At 43.1% G+C, this 24238-nt stretch overlaps 1 protein-coding gene across 1 annotated transcript; it reads left to right on the top strand.

Annotated features, from left to right (window-relative positions):
* Nucleotides 1–419: 419 nt before the first annotated feature.
* LOC133137222 (SH3 domain-binding protein 5-like) lies at nucleotides 420–24034 on the top strand. Its single transcript, XM_061255354.1, has 9 exons — nucleotides 420–1179; nucleotides 2142–2204; nucleotides 4647–4775; nucleotides 15478–15642; nucleotides 15955–16085; nucleotides 16589–16631; nucleotides 17412–17631; nucleotides 18075–18353; nucleotides 21553–24034. Exons 1-9 carry the CDS (start codon nucleotides 1102–1104, stop codon nucleotides 21741–21743), a joined length of 1299 nt encoding a protein of 432 aa, XP_061111338.1. The 5' UTR covers nucleotides 420–1101; the 3' UTR covers nucleotides 21744–24034.
* Nucleotides 24035–24238: the final 204 nt, after the last annotated feature.

Below are 24238 nucleotides of genomic sequence, written 5' to 3'. Positions count from 1 at the left end.
TACTCAAGTGGTGAGAAACAAAGCCAGCAGATCTGCAGCTCTACAGAGCCGCAAGTGAGGACCACTGGCTAGAAGACATGCTTTTCCCAGCATTTAAACATTCCCATATTCAATCAAATAATTGTGTTTATAAATGTTTTTATAAAGGTCTCAGAAACTCAAATGTATGATTAGTCACTCAAATGATTACACAGACAGTCTGGCCAATCAGTAGCACTAATTGCTTAACTAATTACCTGGCAGAAAAAAAAAAAAACAGGGTCGATTTGGATCATCAAATCTGGCCATCAAATCCAGTCCTGGTTTTCTTTTCTCCGACATTAACTGAACAATTAGTGGTGCTGATTGGCCTGACTGACCTCATACCTGACTCTTTGGTAATGGGAGGGTGGAAAACCAGTAAATCACCAGCAAAACTGTGATTTGATGATCCCTGATCTATGGCCTACAGTGGCAATTCATCGATAAATTAGCCTGAAATTAAACATGAATAAAGGGGTCACCAAAACATTATAGTCAAGTTTTGGGGAATTAACTCCCATATAAGAAACTTGGGGTTACATTTTTTCATTTGGTTTGTCAAACAAACTTACCATGTTCGTCTAAAACAGTTCTAGCTTGACCTGAAAACTGAAACTAATCTGTCTAAACAGACTCCCAAATACTGTCGCAATTCTCAAATGAAATAAGGTAGGCTGCATTTGCTTGTAAATTACAAGAACTTAGCAGAAGGTTATAGCCTACATTCCCCTGGTATAAATAGGAGTAAGTGCCATAACTCGAGACATTTATTTATTTTTAGAGGGGGCGGGGTAACCGATTTCGCTCTCTCCATCCCGTCCTCTGATAGTCGTATTGGTCTGATGAGCTACGCCAGCGGCTGCCTGTTCTTCCACAGGGTTTCTACCAGACTTGACGATGACGTTTTTATTTTCGTAAATTGTTTAATCAAATATAACAATCAATCTTGACTCTTGGCGGATTAGCTACACAATGGAACAACGATTTTGGCGTGGAATAGAGAAAGAATCGGTCTGAACACAGCGCAGACGGGCTTGCTTTGTTCCGAATCAGAGAAAGCAATTGAGATAAATTTCCGAAATGGACAATTTAGAAAAGGGAAATAAATCAGACGAAGATTCACAAATGCCAGAGGAAGAAGTTGATCCCAGAATCCAGGTAAAAACAACACCGCATAGAAAAACGTCAAACGATTAAACCGTGAAATGCAAAGTGTGCAGGAAAGTGTGTCTGCAGTCTCCAGTTATGTTTTTGCTCTGTATTAACGTCGAAGAATTTATAGCTAGGCTAGCCGCACGTATTCGGTAATATAGGGACTAGTATTTAGTTAGTTAGCTTTTGATGGTAGATTATATGCAGATAACAAAGGTTGCATGAATTCTCTCGAGTTAACCTGGTTAAAAAGTCGGAGTTTAAACATGAACGCAGCAAAGGTTATCTGACGACTTGATGTTCTATGACAAGGGCAGCCTATAATCTGTAATGTTGCAGTGACAAATGCTCGCAACAAACCATAGAGAATACCACATCGAAATAATTATGAATTATTATGATTATGAACGTGTAAACGGTGATGTCTTATAAGTGTCACCGAATAGTTACGATTAATTTCAGTCTGCCAGTCTCCGATATTTTGATTTCGATTTTGTCTTCATAATCCGCTCAAGTTTGTATCCGACCACTGTTGGGATTTGTATTTTTAATGGGGCAATATTTCTTTTGATATATGGGTATCTACACTTCATAATAATATTCATAATAAAAGCCGTAATATTATAAATGGTGTATGGGACATGTTTTGTTGATGTAGGCCTTTTAATTTAAGAATGTTGTTTATCCCCGAATTGCTCACACACAATGTTTTTGCTTAAAATTAGTTTCCTTCTATGAAATGACTGTGTACAAAAGGGAGAGTATTAAGATCGTTTGTCCTTTCTTTAACTACTGGTATGGCTCTTTAAGGATCCTCAAGCTTTTCTTTTACAAATCTTAACAAGATCCAGATGTTACTGAGCTCATTGCCAGAGTTAACATTCCTCCCTTCCTCCCTCCCCTGTTTCCACTTCTATCTCTTTCTCCCTCTCACCCACTCTCTGTTTTCTTTCAATTTCTTCACACAGGGTGAACTAGAGAAATTGAATCAGTCCACTGATGACATCAATCGATGGGAGACAGAACTGGAGGTATTAATGTTTGTTTTTGTGAAGATGTGGCTGTCTGGGAAATTCTTGGAAATGGAATATACTAAACCATGGCCTTGCATCAATGTAATTTTTTTGAAAAGTAATAGGAACATTTCAGTGTGTTTGAAACCACAAGGAGCACATGTTTATAATTCTGAAAGAGTTGCTTTCGGTTTGTCTTTCAAAATGAAAATTCTGTCAGCCATCCTAATGTCTTCCACTTGTCATCTCATGTGAATCATTTTGGTTGTGGTGGTGGAGCTAATTGAAACACATCAGAAATTCCATGATACATTTTAAAGCAAAATACACTGCACTTTAAAAGCATGCACAAATTGCATTCTCATCGCTATTGGATGCATCTCATAAATGATTGACTATTTTACCTTAAGACAATTTTCTGTTTGTTTATTGGATGGTGCATTGCATTTGTACTTTAAAACGGTGAGGCTTTTGTCTGTTTGCTAATGGTCAATGGCCACTGAATCGTAAATATCACACATTTGATAGGATTACATTTGGTCTGGCAGATCGATCATAATCTTCCTTTTTGTCTATGGCTGCTGTTTAGTGGTAGTAAACTGCTATCCATTCATGTGGAAAGGAATGTTTATGGTTTCCAAATGTCAAAGCAAAGGAAAATGACTGAGAACAAGTTAATAGCTACAGTATCAACACTGAATTTAGAAGGATTAAGTTTTTTGAAAACTCGGAATTTGATCGGATTGTTATCGGACTGCATATTATTCTGTTTCATCTCATTTGAAAGATTTCTCATTTGTATTTCAGAGATTATTGTTGTGACCCATTTGAACTTTCAGAGCCTGTCTTTTTTTTATTTGGGTAATCATCAACTAACTGTTTATGATCACACTGTGAACCGTGTTCTCCGTAATTGATGCAAAGGGGGCCGGGGGAATGTAATCTTCGCTGAAGTGGCGTGTTCTCTTGGCTTCTTCTCGGTGACACACTGTCCCAATTGGGCCTGTTGTTTTGGGATGCCCTGTTACATTTTCAGAGTTTCACAGGTGTATGTCTGCTTGTTGTCAGGGACCTTGGATTCCATTCCATGATGTGCTCTTCTGCATAGTTATGATGGTAATGTAATGTGAGAGAAAGAGGGATTAGACAAGAGATGAGTGACAGAGTGAAAGGGAAACCGATAGGAAATTGAAAAAAAAGCTGGTCCTTTTCTGTGATCACTAATTTAACCTACCTTTATTATTATTGCCCATTTGTGTATTAGATCTTAAAATGAGACAAAGTCGCTTGGAACAGTTAAATATTTTTTATTAGGAAGGAAATTATACCCTGGGAAAATGTTTAATCGAATATACCAAGCTGGCACCAATAAGGTTTCATATGAAGTGCTGATGTTTAAATGCAATGTCTAACTAAACCTTGTCAAAGGGTTTATTTGACATTATATTCAGAAAAAAATAAAACTTAAAGGCCGGGCTAGGTGTTGTGCATTATTTTTTTTTCAATCCCCAGAGTTTATGGCAAGCTGCTAGAATGTGTCCCCTCTGCCACTGGCGTTAAGCAGGATGCTGAATGTCACAGGATGTTCCATTTCCCCTGTCACTTCCTTTCCCATTCGTGTCCATTATCTCCGCCCTCAGCGCTGTTGTATACCAGGATACTGTTATCACCGGCCTTAACTTCATGTCCCGGGCCTGGCGCCGTCGTGTCCTGCAATCTGACCAAGTGACAGATGTTAAAGGTCTAATTTTAGTTATGTCATTGCTCACAGGCAGACTTTTCTGCCAGGTTCCACAGAGATCAAGGATTCATGGTAGAAAAGCCCTCTGAAATGAGACCTGGACATGAGTGTAAAGGATTTTAAATCTTCAGCTGCCCTGTCTACTTTCTCTGCTTTGTGCTTATACTGTAGCTTCCCAGGTATAGCTTCCAAGACAATCTATTATATTCATCCACTGATGATAGCCTTGTAAAGTAGATCATTGCTTGATGTCCTTCACCTGCTTTGGCTTTGCAAAAGCAAATATTTGTCATATGAATGAAAGCCATACAGGCTACAGAGTGTTTTTTGTGGCTAATAAGTAGACTATACAGTTTTAACTGCACATTTGCAGATGGTTGACATTGACTAGGCTTGTAAAGGCCTCTTGAATGTATGCTCTGAGTAGATGATCGGTTAGCGTTTATAAAGTGCTGCAACTGAAGTGAAGGGAAGGGATTAGCAATGGAGACCCAGGTGTAAAATCCAGCTATGACCAGATTGAAATATCATCTGTTTTCAAAACATAACTAGAGCAGTTCTTTTTCCAGTGGGGGGACCAAAACAGACCTACCGTCGTGCTGCAGCTGCCCGATTTAGCTGAACACTGCAGCACATAGAGATCGTCTTAGTTTCCTCTAACTCATGGTGATCATATGGCGTTCTCTGTAGAGCTTGACCAAATGGCCCCTTCTCCACAGGATGCACGGCAGAGGTTCCGCGCTGTTCTGGTGGAGGCCACGGTCAAGCTGGACGAGGTGGTGAAGAAGATTGGGAAGCCTGTGGAGGACTCAAAGCCCTACTGGGAAGCCCGGCGTGTGGCCCGACAGGTGAGGAACACTAGGCCCATGTGTGGGAGGGTGTGGTGGTCCATGTGTGGGAGGGTGTGCTGGCCCACAGTGGCCTCAGGCACTGCTCGACCCCTTTGGCCAGGCAATGGGAGGTGAACTGAAGGTAGCCATATTAGATTCCTCAATCACTCTAGTACGGAATGCAGAATTTTAGGAAGCCATTTTACACTTGCAGAGTCCGCAAAGGCATGAGTATCTGTACTCACTGCAAGCTCCATATTTGTCTAGAATTGGAGCTCACAGTTGGTTTTATTGTTCAGGTGAGGTGATGAGTTTATATAATAGTTTATATTAAAGATCTATACCTTACACCTTGAGTTGTGTTTCCACTTTCAGAGGGCTTTAAGGTTAAAGCCCTTTATAGTTACCAAGGCAAACTTTGGACATTCTGCTGTATTCTACTCTAGAATTATAATGTAACCTTGGAATGTAATATTAATTTGAATACAGTGGTGTTTTGGGCAATTTCTTAACTTCTTGAGTCAGTCGCTGGTGCTTGGTATGTCCAACCCTGCAGTCTTAATGATATGCATGTTAATACCCATTTATCTTATATGTGTGGTTTTGAGCTAGGAGGAATGTTGTTGAATTATTGTTTTTGTGGAAGTATATTGTTGAGGTGTTTGGGTGTGGTTGCATATCTGAGGGAGGCTGGTGTGGTGCTCTGTTTATTTCTGTGACTATCCCCAATCCCTCCCCTATCATCTCATCTCTTCTGCACTGCTCTTCAGATGAACTGCAAGTGAAGGCAAATTATTCAGCCTTTTCACTTCCTCATTCAACAGGCCTGCTATATTTAACTACTGTGAAACACATCTGTTAAATCAGATGAGACTGGGAAGTGTCTTCGTATTCAGAGGGCACAGCACTACTCTACTGAATTTAGTGTTTTCCTCTGGTCTTGCTCACCAGACCACTGAATGTGCTTGTTTCCATCATTCTGACTGATGCAGGAACCAAATCAAAATGACCATTGCACCTTGCTCGTCTACTGCATCTGTATTTAGTGCAGGGACCATTACTGTCTCTTTTTATATTGTAATTTTAAGAGTGATTTTTTTTTTTTGTGAACAATTTTCCCCCTGTCACTTAAGTGTTAGGGGAATTGCCCCATTCATCTGTTTGTAAATACCAGTTTCCAAGAAAGAACTAGAAACCACAAAGGTGCCCAATGGGGCTGTCTTCTGAAAACTGTTCCTCCCAGTTTGATATATACATTCAGTGAGGACTTTATTAGGTATTTATTAGACTTATCAAGTCTTCTGCTGCTGTAGCCTATCCACTTAACACGTGTGTTCAGAGATGCTCTTCTGCATACCACTGTTGTAATGTGTGGTTATTTGCCTTACTGTCACCTTCCTGTCAGCTTTGACCAGTCTAGCCCTTCTCCTCTGACCTCTCTCATTAACAAGGCATTTCTGCCTGCAGAACTGCTGTTCAGTGGATGTTTTGTGTTTTACGCACCATTCTCTGCAAATTCTAGAGGCTCTTGCGTGTGGAAATCCCAGATCAACAGTTTCTGAGATACTCAAACCACCTTGTCTGGCACCAACAATCATCCCATGGTCAAAGTCACTTAGATCACATTTCTTCCCCATTCTGACATTTGGTCTGAAAAATTGCTGTACCTCTTGACCACATCTGCATGCTTTTATGCATTTAGTTGCTGCCACATGATTGGCTGATTAAATATTTGCATTAACAAGCTGGTGTACAGGTCTGCCTAATCAAGTGATCACTGAGTGTAGATGCCACAATGACAAATTTCTGGTTATGTCTCCTGTTTTATTTCATCATTTAGAGTCTCACATCTGGGCAGCATGAGGTTACATTACATGTGTCGCTTGCTCATTGTAGGGTCTTCTCCAGGGACTGATGCTGCATAATTAAATATCCATTCGGTGCACAGGTCTTACTCACGGTCCTCAAGGGCAGATGTCCCTGCTGAGATTTGAACTCCCGGCCCATGTCTCTATGAAAACCACACCACGCCTCTGGCAGCTTGCAATGCAGACCCTGTGCACAAGGCTCAGGCCAGGTGATGCAGGAACTGGGAAATTAGCCTCTCAACGTGACCGGCATCAGCGTCTCCCCCGTCTGTCTTCGTCCTGCGTGACCGTACATAATGATGCCGTCCTTAACGTGCTGTTCATTAAGAGAGCGTCTCGGCACACCATTGTAGCGCTGCCTCTGTTTCTGCCTTTAGTCAGTCCTGTTTGCATACTGTTGGTTGTTGGTACCAACCCCAGGTAGGAAACAGCTATTGGACCTCAAACACTCACAAGCTGCTCCGTATGTATGACTGCATTGAGTGGGTACATGGAGGGAATGGCAGCAGACGTGGACACCTGTGTCCAAGGGGGGTTTCCTCTCAGTCAAAACGTCTACGGCTGCTGTGGCCTTTTTGAGCCCCGAGAAGCTTTTTTTTTCCCCGCCTTGTCGCCAGCGATCCAGCTGGGGTCTGACGTACGTGTCGGATGGATTTCGAGTCTATTTTTAGCCGGGGAGCCATTGTTGAAGAGGCACCGCGTCGCTTGTCGAATTTCCGTAGCCTTTTCTAAAGGATTTGTGTTCGTCTTTGTTCTTTATTGTGTGAAAAATGGGTCCTATTCAGAGTCGGCATTGTCGTCACGTCCCTCCACCGCGTGGCATTCGCGTCGCCCTCCGACGCGCTGGCTGTGAGCGGGCTCTTTGTGACTGCGGTAGCCTCATCATGCACACTCGGTCTGAGGGGGGCCTCGTGGCCCTTGCGTAGGGCCCCTGCGTGTGCCGTCTGGATGAGCACAGAGGGCCGGGTCGTTGACTCTGCTGGCGCGCCGAGTGCGGGTCTGCCCACCGCATTCTCAGCGCTGATTGGTCATGTGATCGGGAGATTGGGGGAGGGGGGCCGGTGTTGCCAGCTGTCGCCGTCGCGGGCGGCGGTTTCACATCGCCGTGCCCTTGGCCTTGTCCAATCGGTGCTCGAGCCAGCTTGTGACCCACAGAACTGAAATGCTCATTTGGGCTGGGGGTGGGGAGGGGCTGTGACCGTCACGGGCGTGCAGATGCCCTAAGAACACGCTTGGCTTTATGTTGCAACCAGGCTTCTCTCATTCAAGGATTGAAGTGACCTCCCTGCCAGTGAAGGCCCACGTGAGGTGGAGGCTATTGGGATTTTTAACGGGATAGAGAAGGGCTTAGAAGGTCATTTATAGGTGCTGGACTTTAAGCACTCTGCCGGAGCCCTCTTGGTATTGGCTGAGTGTATAATTGGAAATTTGGTGCTGAGATAATCAAGCCTTAAGATAAATCTTCTGTGTTTCCCAAAAGGGAAATGAGGGAATGGTGGCTGAGGACAAAGCCTGAGCCCTCGACACAACGCCCATGCCACGGCACGGCACGTCCTCTCCTACCCTCTCCACTGCTTCCCATTCCAGGGCTATGATGCAACGTGTGACTGGTTGGGTTTGTCAGGGTGTTTCTGTATTCTGTGTTCGTCCCAAAGGCGTGTCTGCTCTAGACAGGAGCTCTTTCTTCTCCCGCCGCAGAACTACAGCCTCGAGACTCCTAGCCACGCCAACGGCTAGGAGTCGAGATCAAAATATTTTGAACACAGATGTCGGCAAGATGCAATTATTGCCACAAAATGTTCTTCTTTTCTTTTGAGGAGTGGTATTCCTTGGTCCTCTAACCCCACTTTAACAGCATTACAAAGCACATGAGAAAGTAATTAACTCTCTAATGTTGTATTTCCGCATTTAATTTTGTAATGCATGTAATTTCATATGTTACTGTACAGATATATAATTTACTTTCACTTCTGTTGATATCATTTGCAGAATGTTATTTACAGTTCTGATGAGAGACACTTTCTGTATTTCTGTATTTATTTTTACTCACTCAGCTTGGTGGTTAAACTGGATTTTCCACTTGAAGGAGAGTCCCACATATTCCTGTGAGCTGTTTGTTACATTACTCATCCTCTGTTTCCCCAAATCACCTCTCTTATTTTGCGCTTTGCTGTCCATGGTGCCTGCAGGGAAGGGCAGTAACCTCAGGTTAACAGTCACATGTAATCTCCAATAATTAAAAAAAAAAAACGTTATTGCTCCACCCAATGTCTAGTTCACATCTTGTGTACATCAAACACATTAAACTGCAAAACTCTTCTAAAAGCCAAAAAAAAAGGTTCTAAAAAAACTAAATCTAAAGCGTTGCATAAGTACTTGCATTAATTGGCTGCCATTTAATGTTATGTTTTGATATGTAAAAAGTCATTTTTATTACATAAAAAAACAAACATTTTTATGAAAAAGATATTTCTGCATAGATTGCACATGTAATGGCATTGCATTCTGATTATTTGTCCAGTGCAATGTTTTCTTTTAACTGAGAAACATTGTAGAAAGTAGGGCATCCTACGTTACAATTCTTCAGGATAATGGGGTTGACAGGGCTTGCTACTCTTACCTAATACTTGCATAATATTTAAGTACTGGAAGTTGAAAATACATGATCAGATATGGGTTATTGATGATTCTAATGCTGGGTAAGTCTCTTGTTAATGACTTGGAAAAGAGATTTCCAGAAAGAGAAAGTTAATTTGGAGATTCATTATGAAGCATTAGAGATGGAGTAGCCTGGGGAAATATTGAACTCATTGTGTATCCTGACCAGACCACGACTTTTATGTCTCTTGTTAGTTTAGTGCATTAATACATTTTGTCATACATTATTGCATTCATCAAGGAAATTGTGTACTGTATATATAGTGTGGGTATTAGAAATATAGTGCTAGGTAATTAATGAGGCCTACTTTCTTCGTAATATTATGCAATAATGGATATGTTTATATGTTTTTGAGAATTAAGCATTTTCAGGATAACAACTCTCCTGAGATCTGTGGGTGGTGGGGGTATGAGGAAGTAGGTCAATGATTGTGGGTCAGGAAGAGGCCTGGACTCAGTGGAGTTTCCTAATCATGGTTTTGTCTTTAAAAGCACAGGCTCTGCTTCTGTTTCTTAAATTATCTTACATTAAAGAAGCCAACTTTGTCAACTTAAATGGGTCAAACTATTTAGCTCCTGTTTCACTGCTTGTTGTTGACAACAAAGGACCGAAGGACATTGACCAAATTAAAATGCATGCCGTGCTTCCCCACTGTACCTGAGTCAAGTCAACCTTTATTATCCCGCCAGAGGAAATTAGGAACCCGGTTTAGAAATCACCTCATGATGGAAATCTCTTAGGATTACAATATACTGCATAGATCAACAGGGACAGACAAAATGAATGCAACGCACATAAGCTCCACAGGACTGCATGAAATATTTCAGTATGGCTACCTGTCAGTCATCTCAAATGGGACAGGTAGATGTTATATTGAAAGTTAACCCACCTGGGGATGGAGCAGTAAGTCACCTGGGCACTCTACTTCTCCTGGCCCTGCCTCAAAATGGCTGAATTAAAAGGTTGCTCGATTTGCCATTTTAGCCTGACTGCATTCCCGTCTGACTGCTAGGTCTGTCACATACTGCGCTTAATGGGGGATGATATAGGGACAGAAAAGGTTGGGTGAGGTGGTGATGTGCTTTAATGAGGATAATTTATGCTCTCCTGCACTGCTAGTTATCCATGGTAATTACTTTCTAGAAAATTCTGACTTAATGTCTACTGTTCAGACTGGATACATCCCGATGTGAAACAGAACCTTGGATTGGAACAAAATGGCAGTTGTCTGTATGAATTCCCAGCAGACGCACTTCATTGTAAGATCATCCTTCACCAAGCCTGACCAAGGTGAGAGATGGAAATGTAACCGACATGTCCGGGGAGTGCTCGGAGGCCAGCATTGCATCTGAGCAGCGTTTTTTTTTTTAGATGGAAGCTGGTCCTTTTCTTGAGTGGAGCTTGAGTTGACGGTGGTGGAAACCGTCGGAGAAGAGCGGAGAGTCTCGGGTACGATGCGCGGCCCTGGCTGCGTGCGTTTCCCGCGAAGTGCTGCCGCTGTGTTCACCTCTGGTCAGTTTGGTTATGTAACCGCGTTAGTGAATGTCGTCAGTGCCGATCATTTGACCTTCCGCCAGCACCGTGGCGCAACGTGGCCACACCCAGGGCTCTGGACCTCGGCTTGCATCGCAGCTGGTGATTCTGTCATCCCCTTTCTCTGGCCAGAACTGTTCTCATGGGGAATGAGGCCTGGGGCTGAATCTGATGCCGTTGATCAGTCTCATGTAAATTAAAAAACCCAAAGAACAGGTTCATCTTGCGCTTGTATCTAGGGCATGTGTTCATTTTTGCAGTATTATGCCAATGCTGTTCTCTTGATACAGTGTTACCTGGTGTGAATGCGTTTGTGGATAATTCGCTAACAATTTGGGGATAAGGGATGTGGTTGTGTCGGTTTTTGGTGTATGCATCATATAAATGCATCACAAAAAAATACAACGATGAATCTTTTAATATCATAGCATTTTTTAGAGTCCCAAGAGATCCATGTAAAAGATGAAAATCAATAATCATCATGTCTGGTTTACTAGTATGTCCTTGTTAATGCTGATTACAGAATTCAGTGCACTGTAAGACCCAGGCATGTTTAACGGGGCCATTGTGGATGAAATTCTGGAATAAAATGCTGATGTAATTGAGACTTGCTATTCTCACAATGTCTGGCCTACTAACAGGCTCACTGCACATTTTAGCGAGTGCCAACTGGGACATTTCATCCTCTCCATTCCCACTGCTCCCACAGTTGACCGTTTGGCTTGTAGGCCCAGTGGGAATGGTACATGTAGCCCACACATGGGGCACGATTAATGTCATGTAATGGTGTTTTTGTTTCTGGTGAGAAACCTCTCTGCACACGATTACAGCTTGTTTAATGGCACAATGACATCTGGAGCGAGGAGCTTACTTATCATGCAAATGTCGGTTTTTGTCCATGGGGCTAATTGGCTGTGTCTGTACAAAACATGCCTGATAAGTGCAAATACTTGCTGTACAAAGATGTGGATACATCATTAGAGAATTAGAGGCATTAGAGGCACAACATTAAAATCACCTGCTCAGTTTTTTCATAATTAAAACCTGTATAAACTTGTCTGCAAACACTTAGTTTCGGCGTGAGCACAAACAGTATAAAGCATTTTTATACACAAAAAATAGGTTTAAGCTTAAGTTTAATGTTGTGGCTGAACGGTATATACCAGTTGGTGAACATATCAACACATGTCTGTGCAGGCAGTACGGTCTCTCTTGGGACAGGTCCAATGGATTCTTTAAGTACTTGAGGGCCATTAACTCTCTGTCGCGTGAGTCATGAGTCATTTCTGAATTGTGATTTGCTCCGCCTCATGGTTGTAAACAGACTCACAATAATCCCTCTGTGTGGCGTGAACAGAAATGTTGCATCCAGGGAAAAAATAAAACCACTGAAAGCAGGTCAGTATGGGGGTCAATGTTATGTAGGGCATTCATTTGCAGCTGAAAATGCTTTTTGGTTTTCAACCTGCCGATTTCAGGTGTTGGCACCTTGCTGGTATCAGTTCTCTCTACTTTGTTGTTTTCAAGTTTGAAGTTTGATCCTTTGAACTTCAAAAGTCTGGGTTTAAACTGACCACAAGCAAATTGGATATGATAGATCCAAAGGAGTGAAGCATTTTTGGGGCAATGGCAGAGCAGGCTTTTAAAAAAAGAAAAAGAAAACGGCTTCAGTGTAAAAAAACAAAAAACAAAAAACCTTTTGATCTGCAAATATGGTTTCATTTCAGGTGAAGTGCACTGTGAATATGCAAACTGTACATAAATACTTCACTGATCCCTGAGGGAGAATGACATGCAATAGCATGACTTGCAGAAATAAAGTATAATATATAATAAATATAAAAAGATAACGCCATATTAGTCATGGCTGTATGTACCCCATCTTTCCCTAATGCGGTGTCTTCAGTCTCTCTGTCCGACCGACTGAATTATTCTCTCATTTCCACACCATTACTGTTGACCTGAAGGAATGTGGCTTCTTATCAAGTGGATGAGACGAACAACCACACATGGATGTTTTATCTGTCTTTGAAGTTGAGTTAAAAATAGCAGACCCAGATTTAAAAAGGGAGCATTGCCTCTTGTGTGCCTTTAGTAAAGAGACCTGTGAGATGGTGCCAATGGATGACTGAAGCAGGTCAGGGTAAATGTCGGGGTAACATCATCATCCACTGGAATTTGCAGTCAGTTTTCCTCCTGTGATCTGTGTGATGTATGACACAGCTAATGCAGACAGGCTATTTGTACTTCCATGTCACATCCCTCTTTGGGCCTTCGAGTATAGCTGTGACCCAGTTCAGTGCAGTCATTCACAGGCCTAATGCTCAAGATGTTTGAGAGTCTTTAAACAGAGGATTGTGAAGATGGAATGTAATGTCCCGTTTAGTTTAGCCCAGAGACCGTTTAATCAACAAACCACTAACTGATAGCTCGACGGACACTGTGTTAGATTCAGAATATGTATTCTAGTATGTGGATTTACTATGACTGTGCTTACTGTATGTTTAGCGTGGGCGTGTTGAATGGCATTCACAATCTCATAAGTAACTGTCCAGCCAGTTAAGTATACCATTATTTCACAATGTCTCCTGCATGTTGCTTGTCAAGTGTGCAGATAGTATACATTTCCACTGTCAAGGTCTGAGCTTCTGTTATGATTTAAAGCTGGTTTTCAGATTCCCAAGGGATATTTCTGATAAACAGGTGCTCCTCAGTGAATTCTGCAGGAGTTCTCAGGCTGAACAGAGATGGGACTCCACCACCTCTTTAGGAATTTCAGTTCACAGAGCACTTAATGTCTATTAGGAGAACATGGGAAAAGTTAAATTACTGTGCTAGGTTATAGGTGCTCTCAATGGGACAGGATGGCACAAGCAGAATAATGTTTGGACATACACTACTGTATAAGGTTGGCATCATGTGATGAGCACAAGGTACAAGCTGTTTGGGGAATGTGCTGTGCATGCAGATGGAGGGGGGGAGGGGGAGGGCTAATCAAATTTCAGCTTTTCCAGTGATGGAATGCATGAACAAGGAAGGGGGGTTTTTGTTTATCTGTGTGTGCATGTGTGCCTGTGTGTGCATACATGTATGTATATGTGTGTGAGACATTTCATTTGACTTAACTGCAGTTGCATTATTGTTATTTTTTGGGACTGACAGAAGGATTATAACATGGGATTTAAAAACAGGAAAGTATTATGGTTCTCGAGATTAATGTAATTCCCTCTTCCCTAATAGGACGTTCTCTGTCAGTTGAAGGTCTGAGGTAGACCTGGTCTACAGCAACTTGGGAGAACTAAGTGTTTGCGTCTGTACTGTATATTTAAAGTATAACATCCTTTGTTTTAAGGTAGTGTTGGAATCTGTCATGTGACTTAGCTTTCCAGTAGTTGAGTGTTAAGTTCAGTGCACTCTGGCATGCACTACTTGAGACCGTGCGTTGTTGTTTTACATTGAGGCTTGGTGGTGGAGTGATGTGATTACCATTTAAACCATACCACTGTCTCAAGGCTGGGAGGAAAGGGCAACAATGGAGAGCGCTATCTGTAATCCCTGACACTGACAGGAAGTCCTAGTTATGCAGGCCCTTAGCAGTACATTCTGTCCTTTCTGTCTCCTCCTATGTAACGTAGAGTGATGCCATTTAATGATCTCATTTCTGGAAAAGGCCTCTCAAATATAGCTTGCACTTGACCAGTAATGTGAAATGGTTGAATCTGACACAGCAAGGCCTCTGCTTACACAAGCATCTTATGTAATATTATATTTAACGGTTGATGGCTTAGACCTTTGACACCTGCTATTTCCTTGTCATCTTTATTTCTTTTTGTGAAAATTGTTTCAGTGCACGCACATGCATACACACACACACACACACACACACACACACACAGACTGCAGAGCATGTTTTGGTATATCACGGATCAGCAGACTGACATTTGATCTACGAAGGCTGTGCCGATACTATATGTGTTTTGTAGGATTCCAGATCTTTGTTTTTCCCATCTGCTTTCTGTTCTATATACTTTGCAGATGTTTGGTCAGAATAAATGGGGGATGGGGGATGAACATGTTTAGTGTTTCTCTGGAATTGCATACTGAAATTATATTGGCTGTTTAAAGGGGCTTCTTGCTGAGACCCACAATTTGGGTTTTTGGTCAGGAGGTTGGTCACAGTGGCTTGTAGGGAAGGCAGTTCACGGTCAGGTGTTGAGTAGGTTGTCTCGCTGCTTCCCTGAGCAGAGAGACCCTGCAGTGCTAAGAGTCCAGCCTGGTTTATGCATGAGCCTAACTGAAGGCACAGATTAGACAGACTAACCAGATGGACAGCTCCTGCATTATGCCTTTCCTCTCTTGTTCTTAGTCACAAGAAGTTCCATTTTTGAAGTGTTAGGTGCTATATCACAGTCTATTAAGGTTGCTGAAGATCCATGGCCAAATACAGGAAGTCTATTGCCTTCTGTAATACAGAATGTTTTTTTGCCTTTGACCATGTCCCTTCGTGAATAGTCAGAAGATTCACCAAATTTGAATGTTTCAGCTTTAATAGTCGATATAGAACTTTCAATATTAGAGTATTGAACTGCTAATCCGTTCAACGTACAAAATCTGTATCTGTCTGGCTGTGAAGTCACTGTGCCTTTCCCGATGCCCCCAGACCCAGCTCGAGGCACAGAAGGCCTCTCAGGACTACCAGAGAGCCATAGAGGTGCTGCGAGTCGCCAAGGAGACCATCTCGCTGGCCGAGCAGAGGCTGCTGGAGGAGGACAGCCGGCAGTTTGACTCGGCCTGGCAGGAGATGCTCAATCACGCCACCCAGAGGGTGAGTGGGGCAAGACACCCTGAAAATACTTGGCAGAGACCGAAAAGATCACTTTGTTCAATGGCAGAACCCACAATTCTTCGCTGCACTCTTTATATCCTGTTTATTGCAGGCTGACAGAACTGGAAGTAACAGCAGTTGTGGGATTGGCATTGTTAGTGGTCGTAGCAGTTTTGCGTATTAAATTCCATTACTATTTAACCGTATCTTCTGATGGAGGAAATATAATCTAGGGAAAAAAGGAGTGAGTGAATGCGTACATGATTTGGAACATTTGTGAGACTATGGGGGGTTTCCCATTGGCCTCTGCAGGTGATGGGGGCGGAGCAGACGAAGGCGCGCAGTGAACTGGTACACGAGGAGACTGCGGCAAAGTACAGCGCGGCCATCGGCCACATGAAACAGCTGGAGAAGAAGCTGAAGCGCACCATAAACAAATCAAAGTGAGAGCACACCCACTGCCGAGATTCCCCAACTGATTTACCATAGAATCCCTGAGAAATCAATGTTTCTTTTCTAATAATACTAATTCTGAGATGGTAGTACAGCCAGCAGCTCTACATTGGTTTAAAATCCTGTAGACGTGGAGAGAAAAGAAGGGATGGGCTCCTCTCTGAGGCCTCTCTGTCTCCCTTCCTCTGCTGAAAGGAGCGGTTTTTGCTGGAGGCCTTGGTTTGGGTGTTTACGTTTCAGCCACTTTCTGGGCCTAATGCAGAGCAGATGTGGGCTGGGCCTCTGGGCTGGGGAGGAAATGACACATCTCCCTGGCAGCCTTGAGTGTGCTCCCCCTGGGGGAGCCAGGGGAATGTGACGGCTCACTGCAGTTGTCTGTTTTTCTTGAGGTTTTTGGTTACCATAGCAATGCAAACTGTGCCATGCCAGGGCTTCACATTAAATTCAGATTTTCTTTCTTTTTTCACTCTGTCTTGCTCCTCCTGTTCTGTAGGCCATATTTTGAACTGAAGGCAAAATACTACCTGCAACTTGAGGTATGTAACTCTAATCATGTACACACTTGTCTAACTTCCTGTGACTTATGTTGACATCAGCAAGTTTGTAACTGACAATACTAGTTATTGCGCAGTGGTGCAGTTGTTTCAGAGGCACACATATTCAACATTACAATGAATAAAGATGAAATCATGCATTTCTCACGGGCAGCCAGTGACACAACATTATTATATTACAGCATTATTATATGACCAGTCTGTTAGTCATATGGTAACTATTATTGAAAAGTATTATTCCTGAATCCAAGACTAAAACTATCCAAGAGTAAACTTTATACAGGAGCAATTTTGTTTTAAAGTACAATAATGATATGGGTGGCCTGTAGCGTAGTGGTTAAGGTAAATGACTGGGATACACAAGGTCGGTGGTTCTAATCCCGGTGTCGCCACAATACGATCCGCACAGCCGTTGGGCCCTTGAGCAAGGCCCTTAACCCTGCATTGCTCCAGGAGAGGATTGTCTCCTGCTTAGTCTAATCAACTGTACGTCGCTCTGGATAAGAGCGTCTGCCAAATGCCAATAATGTAATGTAATGTAATGTCACATTTAGGCTTTTAGGATGTAGTGTCATAACCAGAATTGTATCCATGTTTTTGCTACAATACTGTACTGTATTTTCTCATAATGATTGGCCACATGTGGACAAAGGCACTTGTTCTCTCTAGTGAACTGAATTTTCCCTCCATCTGTCCCTCTCTCCTCCATCCCTTCCTCCTCGTCTCGCTCCTGCCCTCGCTCTCCTCCATCCCTTCCTCCAGCAACTGAAGAAGCTGGTGGACGAGCGGCAGGCCAAGCTGACCATGGCGAAGGCCGGGTACAGCGCGGCGCTACGCAACCTGGAGAAGATCTCCGACGAGATACACGAGCGCCGGCGGTCCTCCGCCATGGGCCCCCGGGGGCGGGGCGTGGGCTCCGAGTGCGACGGCATCGCCGGGGACGACATCGCCAACTTCAAGATGGAGTCCGATGGGATATCCAGTGAGTGACCGCTGTCAGGCTGCCTCTGGCTTGGGAGCTGAATAGTCCTGAAGTTATCCCTGCTTAGGGGGAGGAAATGGCAGCCCAGGGGTGGTGCCGGAGTTATAACTTGGCTCTCTAACATACATGTTACCAACTGTAACTGTACTACAGCAATCAACAGTACGCCAAGCCTTTCACTGCTATACCTTATTTGAATGGACGGATAGTACTGTTCGCTGTGATGGTTTGTTGCAAAGTGAAGATGTGTTAATGATTCTCTCTTGGAGGTTGGTTAGAAATGTGTGTGGTGTAAAATTGGAAGCATTTTGCCTGCAAATGTTGAGAATTGTACAGGAAAATGCCTGTAAAAAAAGAAGTTCCACTCATTCTTTATAAGAAACTTTGTGTCTGGAGAATGTGCGGCCTGGCCCCTTTTGACAGAGGCGACCCGTATCTTGCAGTGGTGTCGGTGTCCTTCGAGGATGAGAACTGCAACAGCGGCATGTCGGAGGAAGACTCTGAGACGCAGTCCACCTGCAGCCTGAGCTCCAGCCTGACCGCTGCCCCCCTGGACCCTGCGCACCCCTGCCCTTCCTCTTCCTCCCCCCCGTCCTCCCCCCGGCCTGGCCTGGACCTGCCTGGGCCGGTCTCCCTGTGCTCCTTCAGCCTCCTCTCCCCTGTGCTGGGCCCCCGAAGTGAGTGCAGCGGGGCCTCATCCCCAGAGTGTGACCTGGAGAGAGGTGAGTGTGCGTCTGAGTGTGCCAGTGTCTGTCTGTCTGTGTTTGTCTGTTAGGGGTTGGCAATGTAACAATAGAAACAATATAACAATAGAAATATGGGCCACAATACGGATTTGGCTATACTGTCTACATCGGTAGAGAATATTTTTTTTTCCTTTGATGGCTACACAGCATTAGTGGAAAAACTTTGGTCAAAACATATAGGCTAAACTTTCTGAGGGAGAAAGCAAGAAAGCTGTTGTTAGCCACGGGCTTCTTGGCAATTAAAAGTGCGACTACGGCTTTTAAACCTCTTTCTGTGCAGCCACACATGCAGCTTTATTGTATTTCCAATTGCCGTGATTTTAATATATGACTACAGTGGTGTGAAAAAGTGTTTGCCCCCTTCCTTATTTTTATTTTATTATTATTTTTTTGCATGTTTGTCACACTTAAATGTTTCAGATCATCAAACAAATTTAAATATTAGTCAAAGACAACACAAAATGCAGTTTTTAAATGAAGGTTTTTATTATTAATGGAGGAAAAAAATCCAAACCTACATGGCCCTGTGTGAAAAAGTGATTGTCCCCCCCCCCTGTTAAAACATAACTTAACTGTGGTTTATCAAACCTGAGTTCAATTTCTCTAGCCACACCCAGGCCTGATTACTACCACACCTGTTCTCAATCAAGAAATCACTTAAATAGGACCTGCCTGACGAAGTGAAGTAGACCAAATGATCCTCAAAAGCTAGACATCATGCCGAGATCTAAAGAAATTCAGGAACAAATGAGAAAGAAAGTAATTGAGATCTATCAGTCTGGAAAAGGTGATAAAGCCATTTCTAAAGCTTTGGGACTCCAGCGAACCACAGTGAGAGCCATTATCCACAAATGGCGAAAACATGGAACAGTGGTGAACCTTCCCAGGAGTGGCTGCCGACCAAAATTACCCCAAGAGCGCAGCGACCAAGAGGTCACAAAAGACCCCACAACAAAATCCAATGAACTGCAGGCCTCACTTGCCTCAGTTAAGGTCAGTGTTCATGACTCCACCATAAGAAAGAGACTGGGCAAAAATGGCCAGCATGGCAGAGTTCCAAGTCAAAAACCACTGCTGAGCAAAAAGAACATTAAGGCTCGTCTCAATTTTGCCAGAAAACATCTTGATTTTCCCCAAGACTTTTGGGAAAATACTCTGTGGTCTGACGAGACAAAAGTTGAACTTTTTGGAAGGTGTGTGTCCCATTACATCTGGCGAAAAGTAACACCGCATTTCAGAAAAAGAACATCATACCAACAGTAAAATATGGTGGTGGTAGTGTGATGGTCTGGGGCTGTTTTGCTGCTTCAGGACCTGGAAGACTTGCTGTGATAAATGGAACCATGAATTCTGCTGTCTATCAAAAAATCGTGAAGGAGAATGTCCGGCCATCTGTTCATGACCTCAAGCTGAAACGAACTTGGGTTCTGCAGCAGGACAATGATCCAAAACACACCAGCAAGTCCACCTCTGAATGGCTGAAGAAAAACAAAATGAAGACTTTGGAGTGGCCTAGTCAAAGTCCTGACCTGAATCCTATTGAGATGCTGTGGCATGACCTTAAAAGGGCGGTTCATGCTCGAAAACCCTCCAATGTGGCTGAATTACAACAATTCTGCAAAGATGAGTGGGCCAAAATTCCTCCACAGCGCTGTAAGAGACTCATTGCAAGATATCGCAAACGCTTGATTGCAGTTGCTGCTGCTAAGGGTGGCCCAACCAGTTATTAGGTTTAGGGGGCAATCACTTTTTCACACAGGGCCATGTAGGTTTGGATTTTTTTTCTCCCTTAATAATAAAAACCTTCATTTAAAAACTGCATTTTGTGTTTACTTGTGTTGTCTTTGACTAATATTTAAATTTGTTTGATGATCTGAAACATTTAAGTGTGACCAACATGCAAAAAAAAGAAGAAATCAGGAAGGGGCAAACACTTTTTCACAACACTGTATATGCTGTGCTTATTTAAGGACTTTATTCATTTCTTATGTCACACTCCACATGAGTAAATGAAAACAGAAATCGCTCCTTGGTTTTTTTCAATATATATTAGCAGCCAGTGTGGCAAGAATTCATTTTGTTCATAATGGCAAAACTTTCGGCTATTTATTTCTTACATTCCGCTGTCTCATTCTACTTCTGTTGGCTACAAGTAGCTAACACAATATAATTATGAACGGTATACATCTGTGTACGCGACCTCTGCATTCTTTCTCTACAATTTTTCAATTGCTTATCAATACATAACTTTACCATTTTTATCATTCATTCATTTTTGTACCGACGCTTGCTTATAAACAACTAGCCTATGCTTGATCATTCATTAATATTTGTACTAAGGCCTCATTCAGTTTGAAAGATAAGCGATTTACTGTAATAACTTTAAAACGATAACGTAATAGGCTACACCTTTGTTTATTGCAAACAAACTAAAGGTGATTAAGAGAACAAACAAACTACTTATTAGCTGACTATATTATTTCTGACAAATGTTTAATCCTGTAAAGCGCAAGCGTCTGGCTTTCTTCCACTATGTCATTTACAAATCGATTCCAATATGCTGTGACAAGAAATAAAGACAACATCTCTTTGAAAAAGGGCACATATGGCTCTTATTATTTTGGGGATGTAGTGAGAAACAGATTTTTCTGTAAGTGTGTGTGTGTGTGTGTGTGTGTGTGTGTGTGTGTGTGTGTGTGGAGCAGGTGAGTGAGTGTCTGTGCTTGTGTCTGTGCACGTGTCTGCACTCATCAGTGGACACAAGTGTTTGTGGAGTTGATTGTGAGAGTGTAGGTATGCATGTATGTATGGGTGCATGCAGAATGAGGCAGTGAGAGCCATTCTATGACCGCCCTCTATCTGCTGCGAGCTCCTAGCTGGCTTGACCTTGCAAGGAAAGCTGTCAGCCACTGTGACTGGGAGTGCATGACCAGAATGCACAATGAGGACAGCAGAAGCTAATCATTTCCAGTGTCTGAAATGAGTTACAGGGAGAGGCCATTTAACTTCAAATAACACCATAAATTCCAGTTCTCCTGTGCTGTATGTGGCCTTCATGTTGCGTTCGTATAGACCACACTCCAATGTGAACGTTCAGTAAATGCGCAGAATGGTAGAACTCCTCGCTCTGTGCATGGCGTGTTGGCGCTGTCACTAACGCGGCCTCTCTGTTTAGGAGACCGGGCGGAGGGTGCCGAGGGCGACCAGGATGACGCCGTCAACGCCGCTGCCAAGAAACGGAGCGACCTGGAGAAGCGCTTCAGACGGCTGTCCCTTGAGCAGGCAGCCAGTTCGGAGCGCGTCACCTTTGCCGTCGCCCCCACTGCGGCGGCCCCTCCCCCTGCACTGTTAGTCAACGGCATTTGAGGTGCAGGACACGGCCCCCTGCACCCCACCCTGCTCCCAGCCCCCTCCCTGCTGCCCCCGGGGTGTGCACGAGCCACCCCCCGCCCTCCCCCGTGAACTCAGTGGACGACATTGGAGCGGCGTCTGTAAATAAACTCATTGACGGTGTCATTTTGTAATAAAATCCTCCCACTCCACAAATTGGGCAAAGGTTCTTAGTCCTCATCGCTACATGCCCCCATTTTGTAGCTTTGTCAGTTGGAGGGTTAAAGGTGGAAGGAGGGGGGGGGGGGTGTCAGTATGTATCATGGTATCATGTATCATGATACCATGTATCAAAATCCCCTCCAAATCACCTTGTGACCCAAAAATCTAAGTCAGAGTCACCAGCGTAAGCTAAATGAAGCAAATCCAGAACATTTCATCATCACTAGAGAAATGTGCGCTTGGGCAAAACGTGTTTGTGAGAAAGTATATGGCAGGATTGCACTCTAAGGCAGGGTTATGACTCATTTTGGTGACCACTCCCCATTCACTGTCCAATGTGGCTCACCGCCCCCCCCTGTTTCTTATTAATACCTTGGCGCCTTGGAAACAATGGAATGGAACTTTTGTTTGGGGAGCAGTTCCATAGCACTTCACAGCACAAGGACTCATCCCCTTCACTGGTGAGAAAATGCAATATTCAAGGACCGAACTCTTAACAGAGAAAAATCACGGATGTCAGAACGACCCATTGGCACAAAGTGACCCGGCACCTGGATAGCAATCTGGGAATACTGGAATTATCTTTAAGGGATATTCAAGCAAGCGCTCATGGTCAGAGGAATTGACAATGCTGGGACCTGACTGTGAACCCCTGTATCTGACTCCTTCCTTTCCCAGCTACTTGTAGTTACTCTTTGACCAGTGCTCCAGGTACCTGCTTTATGCTGTCAGATTGATCCCATTTTCTGTGTGTAGCCTGTAGCACTAAAATGCAAGACCCCTCTGTGTTATCCTTCTGTAATCAAACATGAAGGCAGGGATCAAACCTTTGCAAGGCTGTTTTTTCCATCAGTTGTATTGTTATGGTAACTATGAGTCTCTATGTGTTCCTCTTGCGAGAGTAATAAACCGATATTCACCGCATTGCTGCTCTCAAGTTTTATTTTCCTTCCCAGAATCAATAAAACGAGAGCATTGCTTAGTTTTATACATGAGCTTAGCAGATGGCCATAACCAGGGGGATTGGCATAAGCCTGCATTTTTCAGATGATCCATTTATAGACACTATACTGAAGCAGTTCAGTGCCACTCAAGATGCAGCAGCAATGGGTGCCTACTGCGCAGAAAAAAATCCTGTGTTCTCTGCTAAATGGGCTAACTGTTCAGGCTAAGGGACTTGTTTGCTGGAGGTTCTTAACCCATTGTGGACTACGGCACCCTATAGATAACCCATAGAAAGACCTAGGAATCACAATTTCAATGATCGTGTGTCTTGAAAAATGGTCATATGATCAAATACAACGCTGGCGGCGCATCCGTCTGTTAAGGGCGATGTAACGGGCTGGTTGCAACTGCCCATAAGGGGTTAATATATACACAAAATGGGACACTTGATAATTCAATGTCAACTGCAAATCATCAGCGACCGTGTCCCATACCTCTTTGCCTCGCATTCAATTAGTCAAGAGTCTATGCACGTCCCCTGGGTCAGGGGCCCATCTGTCTGCATGCACAAAACCCCTGTGCAGAACCCATAGCTCTTTCTTCCCTGCCTCTACTTGTTGTTTTGAACCATCCTATGACTCATATTAAGCCCATGAGTCCCAGCTGACTGGAGCAGCCACATGGACACATTTAAAACCGCTGAGTCAAAATGCCAGCGTGAAAAATACTTTTATCATTTTTCCATTTTAATTTAATTTTTTTTGTTTTTTGACAATCACTTTTGACACTAATTTCAGAACCGTGAGGTATTTTTTCAGAACTGCAGATGCAAAAACGCTGAACCAAATCACTTGTTCACAATGACGCAACATTGGAAGTATTAGCATTTCAAAATGAATTTCACACATTACATCTGAAAATACAGTCTTTTCAGTCATTACAATGCATGTAACTACCAATGTATCCAACTACTAAAAATAAGTAACTGTAACATTACTCCTACAGCATAGTTTTATGGAACTGATTACTAGTAACAACATTCAATTTTTAGATCATGAATGTTTAGGATCGTGTCAGTATCAGAGGAAAATCACTGTGTTCTTATGCCTAATTTTGTGAATGCATTTTTTACAATAAAATGTATTAATGTCTGAAAATCAGTTACTTTCTTAGCTTTTGTTTTATCTTTCAACTTGTCATTATAAATAAAAAAACGGTATATTTCCATTTATTGCAGGTACTTATTCGTATTATGGACGTAACTCCTCCTCCAGTTGATAAAACGGACCAATTTGGTCGCTTCCTCTTTGTTAAGCGATACAATTTATACTTTCGATATCAAAAGGTTTTAAAAAACAGCCCCC

The sequence above is a fragment of the Conger conger genome, chromosome 9 (genome assembly GCF_963514075.1).
Source record: "Conger conger chromosome 9, fConCon1.1, whole genome shotgun sequence".
NCBI lineage: Eukaryota > Metazoa > Chordata > Actinopteri > Anguilliformes > Congridae > Conger > Conger conger.
The sequence above is the reverse complement of the archived record's forward strand: the minus strand, read 5'-3'. Positions and strand labels throughout refer to the sequence as shown.